This window comes from Pogona vitticeps, chromosome 4, assembly GCF_051106095.1.
Source record: "Pogona vitticeps strain Pit_001003342236 chromosome 4, PviZW2.1, whole genome shotgun sequence".
NCBI classification, from domain to species: Eukaryota; Metazoa; Chordata; class Lepidosauria; order Squamata; family Agamidae; genus Pogona; species Pogona vitticeps.
Window position 1 is genome coordinate 200,395,886 of NC_135786.1, and position 10,247 is coordinate 200,406,132.

At 40.1% G+C, this 10,247-nt stretch overlaps 1 protein-coding gene across 2 annotated transcripts in view; it reads left to right on the forward strand.

Moving 5' to 3' along the window:
* Positions 1-10,247, forward strand: part of DNAJC5B (DnaJ heat shock protein family (Hsp40) member C5 beta) — a 35,819-nt gene that overhangs the window by 11,778 nt on the left and 13,794 nt on the right. For both annotated transcript variants that reach the window (XM_072998988.2, XM_078393786.1), the window contains exons 3-4: positions 3,773-3,986; positions 6,129-6,300. In XM_072998988.2, the coding sequence (XP_072855089.1) occupies positions 3,773-3,986; positions 6,129-6,300 (386 nt within the window). The remainder of the gene's footprint in view (positions 1-3,772; positions 3,987-6,128; positions 6,301-10,247) is intronic.

Here is a 10,247-nt window from a genome sequence, read left to right on the forward strand (position 1 = left end):
TCACAAATAGGTGGAGATTTAGCTGATTTGTATTCTTAGATGCCTCTAGAGCAAGCTACAGATTTTGAGGCCTATAGAAAAATGGTATATTCAAGATTTGGCATAAATGCAGAACATCTGAGGAGAAAATTTCGTTCCCTTACCAAAAGGGCTGAAGAATCTTATCCTCAAGTGGGGGCTACATTGATTCAGTGTTTGGACAAATGGATGGAATGTGGGAAAGTCACCTCTCTAGATCAAATAAAAAATGTGATTGGGTTAGAACAACTTTATTCTATTTTGCCTGGGGAATTGCATTATTTGGTCAAGGACAAAAATCCTAAAAATGTACTAGAAGCATCTGAAAATGTAGATTTCACCAGTGAGATAAGAGACCCCAAGTTTTCTGAGGTAAAAATTGGTAGAAAAGTGTGGGACGACAGGAGGAGAGGGGCCCCACCCAGTAAAGATTACCTCAAAAGTGCCCAAGCTACTGGAAGCCATTTTGGAGACAGACCCTCATCTCCAGAGCGCAGACATCTGAAACCTAATAGTCCTGAGGGAAAAGCCCTTTGTTTTGAAGCCAAGGCCAGTAGACAGTGTTATATGTGTGGACAGAAAGGTCATTTTTTGGCTCAGTGTGAGACTCAAAAGGTTAGGGATTGTAATCAGCATAAAGGTGGAGATTCTAGTCCACCTAAGAAGGTTTTGTGTACAACATCATGGAACAGCTAGGAATGCAGCAGTTGAAGCTGTTGCTGTAGCAATGCAAGTAACAGAAGGGTCAGAGAGCCAAGGTCTTCCTGTGGCTAGGGTTGTTCAGTGCTTTCTGATAGAAAGAAATCTAAATCTTCTTCTACGCAGTTCAGGAGATGTTATCTATGTTGATAATAATAAGTATCTAGCACTCAGAGATTTTTGTTCACAAGTTACAGTATGTCAACCGTATAGAGTCCCTAAGGAAAATATGCAAGACCATGAAGAGATTTCTATTAAAGGGATTGGTTCTGAAATAGTAGTGCTGCTCATGGCAAAAATACCGATGATATATAAGGGATGGTCAGGAATTTGGAAGGTGGCCATATCTGATCAGATTCCTGCCCCATGTTTAATAGGCCTGAATTTAGCTGAGCATGTACACTGTGTTTTTGTGACAACTTGCTCTCACGGAAGGCAAATTGAAGCCACTGAGGAAAATGATGGAAGCCTTCTTGAAATAAGAAAAGAGAGAGAAACAACTGATCTGGTTACTATGAAAAACCCTAATAATCCATCTTTCATGCAAGAAGAACAAAAGGAAGATCCTACCTTAGCACAAGCTAAGGAAATGCCACTGACCCCCTGAAAATCCTGAATGATGTCCCAGTTCACAGGAGAACCCTGAGATAGCAGAAATGGCTGATGTGGTCATATTGGAGAATCCTAATAATACTTCCTGTATTGATGAGCAGAAGGAAGATAGTACTTTAAATGATTGTATTACAAAAGCTATTGAGAGTTCCATTGCACTTACACCTGAACACCCAGAGAGGTTTATAGGTGATAAAAACCTGATACAGTGGTACCTCGCTTGTATGAGGCCCAGGACAAAGTGGTGAGACTGAGACCCATAGAGGGGAGTGAATTGCAGTTAGCAAGGTAAGAACCTGTGGATTTGTTGCAGCAGAACTGGAGGGCTGAGGAGTCTAGTTGCTGTGCAGCTGCAATAGCACTTAAAACCCTGCAATGCAAAGCCCTACCTAAGAAACCAAATATTAAAGATATAGAACAAGATGATGAAAATCACAAGGCATCTAAAATAAACCAAGTGTTTGAGATTGCACTTAAAAGAAACATGCCTGTGAATTTGGAGGTGACCCATGACAGTGGTCCTCCACATATGGAGAACTTCATGCCAGATGTACCTCTGGGTGAATTTATTGGTGAGGAGGAAGGCGTAAGCAAAAAGATCTCAAAGAAGGACACATCCATAGATGTTCTGGAGGAGGAGAAGGAACTGCCTACCCTTTCTCCAGCTGAAAAAGTGAAGCCACGACCCAGAAAGAAAGCAGGCTTCAACCAGAAATGGCAAGTGAAGGACATCCAGTGGACTTCAGAGTGCCCAATGACTGCCAGTCGATAGAAGAGAGTTCAGACTTCAAGATCTGCCTTTGTTGTGCTGGACTACAACCAGGGGTTCATCGTATACATTTATGTGTCGAGTGTGAGTCTGAAAGCCGTGCTGTGCTGAGTGGACCACAGAGGGAATCGACACCCAGTGTCTCTGATCAGCAGGAGATTCCGACCTGGTGAGAGACATTTGTCTGCCAACATGAGGGCATGCCTATCAATTGTTTGGACACTGCAAAGACTGAAACCTACATTAGGGGAAGGAAGTTCATTCTTTGCACTGACACTTTCCCTCTGGTGTGGTTACAAACTATGAAATCCACTAACAGTAAGCTTGCAAGATGGACACAGAATCCAAATTTGTGGATTACAAATTTGACTTTGTAATCCACAGCATAAAAGGGAGTCAGAATATGGATGCTGATACCTTGCCTCAAAGGCCAAGTGGATAAATAAAGTTTGTAATGTGGTATTAAATGTTTTGTTTGTGTAAAGTTATGAAAAATTATTAAAATGCTAAGTTTGGATGGGGATGAACTGAGAGGTGGAGAATGATGAGAAATATTAATGTAAAGGTAATGTGATTTGTATTGCTGTGAGTAGAGCAAATGTTTGTAATTGCATTGATTGTTTTAACTGTTTAAAGTAATAAGTTTGATCTAGTAAACATGGTAATAGAGACAAAACTAGGATAAAGTATGTATAAATGTATGGTAGATATGATGTGTTATATGTTGAAATATGGTATATGATCTAAGACCTATAAGCATATTATTACGATGGTGTTTGTATGAAATGTTCCCTATATGTTCCGTTGTTCATGAGGGTAAACTGTAAGGTTTCCCCCATGAAACAAACTTTTCTTAGGGGGGAGGAATGTGATGATCGCCCCACATCACTCTTGCCATTCATAGTCATGAGCTGATTTGCATGAGCCTATGAGAGGACTGGAGAGGTGAAGTTAGCAGCTATATGAAGGTTTGGTGGGAGAAGGAGGAGTCAGATAGAGATTGGGAGGAGATTCAGATAGAGATTGGGATGAGGTCCAGATAGAGATAAAGGCTAGTTACTCAGAGAGAGGGAACAGATACTGAATGATAAGGCTGGTTAAGAAAATAGGTAGAGAAGGTGGCAATGATATTGCAAGAGAAAAGTATGTACTGAGAGAACTGTTAATGATTTCCTTGTGTATAATGTTTATCTGAAGAACTTCTGTTATTATTAAATCGGCTTCACTTCAATAAATAAGTTCTGTTTGTATTCACAAGACAAGTGTTCTGACAAACGTCATTTATATTGTGGATTGAGGTAATCCACTGGTGGCAGCAAGAGGAAAACGTGATGTGAGCCTTTGTGAGGGCAAAACACACAGGTGACACACAGGTGAACACCACAGTTGGTTTTATCAGAAGACCACTTAAAATATATGAAAACTAGTAAAGTACAGAAAGTGTGATCAGTTAATTTTGAACATTTCAAACTTTTTTTAAAAAGGATCCTCACAGAGACTCGAGACATAGTATTGACTCATGACTACTCACATTATATCAGTATTAGAGAAGTGCTTTTTTAAAAAAACATGGATTATAACTAAACTATGCAATCTGCGCATACTGCTCCAGAAAGAAACCTGCTCTAACACAATGTAATCACTGTTTCCTCCACCTTTGCTTGCTTATTTAAGGAAATTGGCTTTGAAATATCATCCTGACAAGAACCCTGATAACGCAGAGGCAGGAGAAAAGTTTAAAGAAATAAACAATGCTCATGCAATACTAACGGATGTCTCCAAAAGAAACATATATGACCAGTACGGATCATTAGGATTGTACATTGCAGAACAGTTTGGTGAAGAAAATGTCAATGCTTACTTCATGCTTTCTAGTTGGTGGGCAAAGGTAAGTACTTAAATGCAAAGGTAATGCATCCTTTTTTCAGTATTTGACTATGAAGAACGGAGCCATGAATCTGTAATATTCTTCAGTCTTGCTACTGCAGCTTTCACAGAACCTGAATCAAAACCTGACATAATTCTAGATACTGGCATGTCAATCTAAAACCAGTTTCAGTATCAGGAAGAGTTTTGTTGAAATGGTTGACGCATGTTAACTGATTCAACAATTATGGCAAAATTATAATGATGCACTGCTTTGGGAAAATATTTATTAAAGGATGCATCTTTGTCCCTTTCATTTAATAATTAAATATGTTACATGTCTCCTTTTATCGCCTCAAGACATTAATTATGTCTGAAGCTGGAGCTCCAGGTTAATTCTGACTTTCTTTTCAGTAATGACTAAATGAAAATGACTCATTGCTCAAAGTGAAAACTCTTCTTAGTGTGATAACCAGCTAATCCGTTACTGCAGTACAAACTTAGCCCTATTCTGGTTATATATGGCATTGGGTATGCGTAAGCAATAGTAATACATAACACCATGTACCTTTATGGCACACCTTGGGTGTCTTGTGAAGGGGCTGGGAAAGGAAAGTGGAAAAAGTGAGAGGGATGAAGTTGGAGGAAGAAAGGAAAGATACAAGCTGAACTGCAAAGATTGGATCTGAAGATTCTGATAACATCAGAACTCTTACTCATTTGGACCATTATGTAATCACACAACTTTGGCATTTGTGGGTGCACATGTTACAAACATTAGCACCTCAATCAGAATGGCCAAATGCTTCAGGCCTCAGGCAACAAAAATGTGTCACAGCTCACACCTAATGTGCTATTCTCACTGTTATTTCTAGTCTTCGGTTCAGAAAAAAAGAACGTTAATTAAAATAGAATAACGACATATTTAACAAATGCAGCCTTTCCAGCTGTAATGATGCAGCTATAATGATATAAAGGAAGTTATAAGGAGTAGCACTATTCTTCAGAGACTGGCAAAACGTTAGGAAGAACAACCTTCAGAACACAGCCAAAGAGCCCGAAAAACCCACAGCAACCAGAAGTTATATTTGTTGAGTTTGTATTGCAGTTCAAATGTTAAAAGCACAATGCCTTTTTAAAAGCATCGGTTCTAAATCTACTGCAAAATAAATTGCTGGATATCTCAGTGTTAAAGGAATCTGGCTGAAGAGCCAGAAGTTAGGAGTTTAATTTCCCACTGTGCCTCCCTGGCAGGGGCTGGGCTTAATGATCCTCCATAGGTCCCTTGTAGTTCTGTAGTTCTAAGATTACAGTGGCACCTCAACTTGCATTCGTCCCTACTTGCGAACGATTCGAGTTACGAACGGCCCCATTCGCAAAAAGTCACTTCGACCTGCGAACGGAGCCTCGACTTACGAACTGAAGAAAAAAGAAAAAAAATACTTTCCTGCCCTTTTTTTTTTTTTTACCTAAGTTCACCTTAGGTCAAAAAAAGAAGAAATTTAAAAAATTCACCCCCTAGTGGCAGAGTACAGATTAACCGGCTTTGCATTAGTTCCTATGGGAACTAATTCCTCTATCTACGAACAGCGCCTCAACCTACGAACGGAAAACAGCAGATAATGATTAAATGGTTTTCAATGCATTCCAATGGGAAAGTTTGACTCAACTTATGAACTTTTCGATCTGTGAACTTAATTCCAATATGGATTAAGTTTGCAAGTCAAGGTACCACCGTACATATTATCATCACAGATAGTTTTCCTTCTGATGTCAGCTAGAATTAACTTCCTTCCATCTTTGCTATGGTGGTTTTCTTCAGAGTTCCAGACAATACCAGAAGAACATTAGAGAAGCCCTGTTGGCCCGTGTCAAAGTCCCTCAAGGTCAAGGCTTAAGAAACATTAAATTTTGCAATGGCAATTCCCAGACAATCCTGATCCTGGCTAAGGAATTTTGGAAATTTTTATCCCAATTTTTCCCCCCAAAGCTCTGTTTGAGTCCAGGTTTTGTTCCCCAAACAACCAACTAACTCAACTGGCCACGATCAGCTTTTAAATGTCAAGTCAGCTTTTCTTCATAGTGTAGTAGGTAGCTGTGTGCGCCAGCTTCCCTTCATAAATATCTGATCATGTCTCTCTTCCTCTCTTCCGCTTTCTCCAAGGGTCTGTTTGTGCTTTGTGGCCTTTTGACTGGCTGTTACTTTTGCTGCTGCCTGTGCTGCTGTTTTAACTGCTGTTGTGGAAAGTGCAAGCCGAAACTCACAGAAGAAGAGCAAGAGTTTTGCATGTCTACTGAAGATCTGGAAGAGCAAATTAAGACAGACATGGAGAAAGGTGTTTATTACAATGGAGATGTAGATGTACTATTTAACATTCCCTCCCCATCTTATTTTAAAAAAAGACCTGTTTTCTCAAAAAAATATATATATCCTGGGTTCTACTCCAACTGTTGAGCATTCGTGATGTTAATTTGAGAAAGGATACTAACTTGAAAGAAGTGTTAATTAAATTCTTCTCTACCTGCTGTACACATTACTTTAAAAGCACAGCAGGTGGTTGCTTGTTAATGCCACTGTTAGCCTGTTTGCTCTCACCCTTTTTAATTTCTTGCTTTTTGCAGAACTTGGACAGTTAATTTTAAGATGAATGTATATAATGATAGGCTGAAGGTATCCATAGCTGACCTGTGGAAAGATGATGCTCTCCTGCAACTGCTCAGCTATATAGATGGATTCAACAACAAGCTCTGTATTTATGGTGTCATTTGTGTTGGCCCAGGGGTTGTACCTCATCTTTGTGATTTTAGTGATGTCATTGCAAGCTAACATGTTTTCCCCTTCTCTTTTCTAATGGAGTCTCTTCAGCATTAGCAGTAACTAGCAGATGAACAGATATAGGTTTCTTATTACTTCACCATGCCTGTAAAGTGATACCCAGTTCTAGTCCAAGAGGTTTTGATAACTTATATAGAAAACAAGATAGTAGCCCTTTCTTTGGCCATATAAGGAAGCTGTCTGAACCATCAGTTGCATCTTCCTTCAATACTGCAAGTGGGATACTGCCAATCATCATACCTGAGCCAGCAGGCAGGAGTAGAGGGCCCAGGACAGCTCATGGCTCATTCACAGCTCTTTCTCCCAACAGTAGGGAGGCAGATGATTAAAAGTTAAATTAATGATTAAAAGTCAGCAGGCTCCCTCTGCTGCTCCCCCCCCCCCCCGGCAGCCTGTCATGTTGCCACTTCAGCCTAATGATAGGACTGGCCCTGCCTGTGGTCTGTATTCTTCTTGTGCATATACTGTGGGCTCCCTAAACAAAAATGGCATACTGGGACTTCCTAAAACCCCTTCAACATTTTCTGTTTCTGACTCCCTAAACTACTTATCTGATGATATGTTAGGTGCCATCAAGTCACCTCCAGCTTAATGGTGGCCCTATGAATAAATGACCTCCAAAATGTCCTAACATTAACAATCCTATTCAGCTCTTACTCCCCCAATTTTCCATATGAGGAAAATACAAAAGAGATATGTATTTCTGTGAATGACAACTGTTGTTTCCAGTAAGGAAGTAACTGTTACAAGAATGGAAAACAGTATGTTTCTTCCAAGTAAAGAACAGTGGTTCTTAACCTTTGTTACTCGGATGCTTTTGAATTGCAAAAGAAACCAGAAACCTCAGTCAGGACAGCTGGTGGTGAAGGCTTCTGGGAGTTGCAGTCCAAAACTCCTGAGTAACCCAAGGTTAAGAACCAGTGGACTAAAAGACTTGTTGTAAAGAAAATAAGATTATGCAACAATGATTCCCAAAGAGACTCTGCCTTTAACAACTGCACAGCTATAGAAATGAATCCAAGGCTGCAACATAAGGACATAAGAACATAAGAAGAGCCCTGCTGGATCAGGCCAAGGACCCATCTAGTCCAGTTTCCTGTATCTCACAGTGGCCCCACCAGATGCCTCTGGGAGCACATGAGAGAACTAGATACCTGTCTCCTGATACCCCTCCCCTGCATCTGGCATAGACAAGGCAATACTAAATCAGGGGGAAACTGTACCTGTTGGATTTCTGCATACTGGATAGTAATTAAAGGATTTTGGTTTCAAAGAAAAAAGAAAGAAATACTAAGCAGAAAAGTGGACTATCTCACCATAAGGACGTAAGAACACTGATTTTAGGATAATAGACCTAGAAGGCGGAAGATGGAACTAATACGTAGCTCTATTCAAATCAAACTATTTGCATAAATGTGATGTAAATTATATTGTTTCTTATTCCAGACAATCAGATGTGTCAACCCCCATCTACATCTGAACATGTAACAGCAAATGACTCCACTCTGAGGAGGGAGGTGTCATTTTGGCTGAAACAGCAGTTGAAAGAATATGAATTTTATCCAATACAAACTTATGATAGCTGAAACAATGTAGCTGATTGAAAATGGTGAACCCTTTACAGAGTAGTAGAAGCTTGGTCTCTTTACCATAGGATTGTTTCCTGGGTGGAAGGACTGGTCATTGCCTATTTGCATTTATGTTTAATGCATTTATGCAAAATTTAAAATAGCAAACACTGAAGTTGAGATGAAACCAATGAAGACAACTTTTATTTTATGTGAAGTTCAAGCTTATGTCTTAGACATAAAAGTTTAAATCTTTTTGTAGTCCCAGGGATAAACTTCTTTAGGATAGGTATGTAAGTCCTCTTATTCTGTGGCAGCAGTGATTTCTGGACTTCTCTAAAAATTTCGGTAGTTAAGGCAACCAGAGGAAGATAGCCATGTTGAAAGAGAGGTGATGAGTTGACTCCCTGAGAGAAGGAGCTACACAAATTAATATGAATACTGCAGTATTTCACCTGCTGAAAAACAAACTCCCTGTAGATATTCACTGTGTTGAACAACGAACAACCAGTGTCCAATATTCCATTTTGCTGCAAAGGTGTTTGAATGTTTGGTAGCAACTCAACTCCAATATTTCCTAGGCAAGACTATTTCACTCTGGCTTCTGCCCTGCTTTCGACAGTGAAATGGCCCTAGTTACTCTGGTGGATAATCGATATACAGTGGTGTACCGCATAGCGAGGATAATCTGTTCCGGAAAAATCGTCGCTATGTGGATTCGTTGCTATACAGAACAAAAAAAAAGCCCATAGGAATGCATTAAAAGACATTTAATGCGTTCCTATGGGCTAAAAACTCACCATTATGCGAAAATCCTCCATACGGCCACCATTTTCGCTGCCCAGTAAGCGAGGAATGGGCGCGAAAACACGGTGGCTGGCCATTTTTTTACCCGGCGGCCATTTTGGAACTGCCGATCAGATGTTTTAAAAACATCACTATGCAAAAATCGGTAAGCGAAACAGCTTACCGATCATCGCAAAGCAATGTTTTACCATTTAAAACATCGCAATGCTATCACTTTTGCAATTGCAAAAACTTAATCGCTATGCGGATTCATCATTAAACGGGGCGCCCGTTATGCAGGGCACCACTGTAAAGAGCTGGAGATGAGATTACACCTGCTGGCCAATGTTGATTCAGTACCTGTTGGTTCCCAGTGGCTTTAAGTATCAACTGCAATAGCATTCTTCTAGATTGTTGGACTTCAGGTCATTGTAGGGCAGCGATTCTTAGGGATTCTAGTTTGAGAATCAGTGTTTGTTATCATTTCATAGGTTGGGGCTTGGGAATTCCTGTTTACATGGCTCTGGTTCTTTATAGAGAGCCAATTCCAGATAGTGTTGCTGTCATCCTGCATTACACCACATTATCCTGTATGCTATTTTTCATCTGTATTAAACTACTTGGGGGGGGATCATCCCTAGATTTTAAGTTGGCTATCAACAATTTGTGAATTAGACATCTCTAAATCTTCGAACAATCATGTTTTAGGGAAGTTGCAGAAGCTCTGAATGAAGGTTAGTGGCAACTAGATCAGCCCAGTGTGAACAAGCTGAACTTTGGTCTGGAAGAGACAGAAGTGCTTTTTGTCAGAGGGCCAACCAACCAACCTGATATACTGTAGATAGGATTGCATTCCCCTTGAAAAAATAAGCTCACAGTTTGGGAGTAACTCCTGACCCGGCTTTTCTTCTAAATTGCTAGTCACAGGTGTACCAAGAGCATTTTGCACAGCTTTCACCATCTATATCTGCCATGGAGTGGGGCAGACCAGGTTACTGTCACATGTGTGTATATGGGATTGCCTTTGAAGGCCATTCAGGAACTTCAGAGTTTTCTAGTGCCAGGTTTTAGAAGTATTGTCTTTTCTATCTGT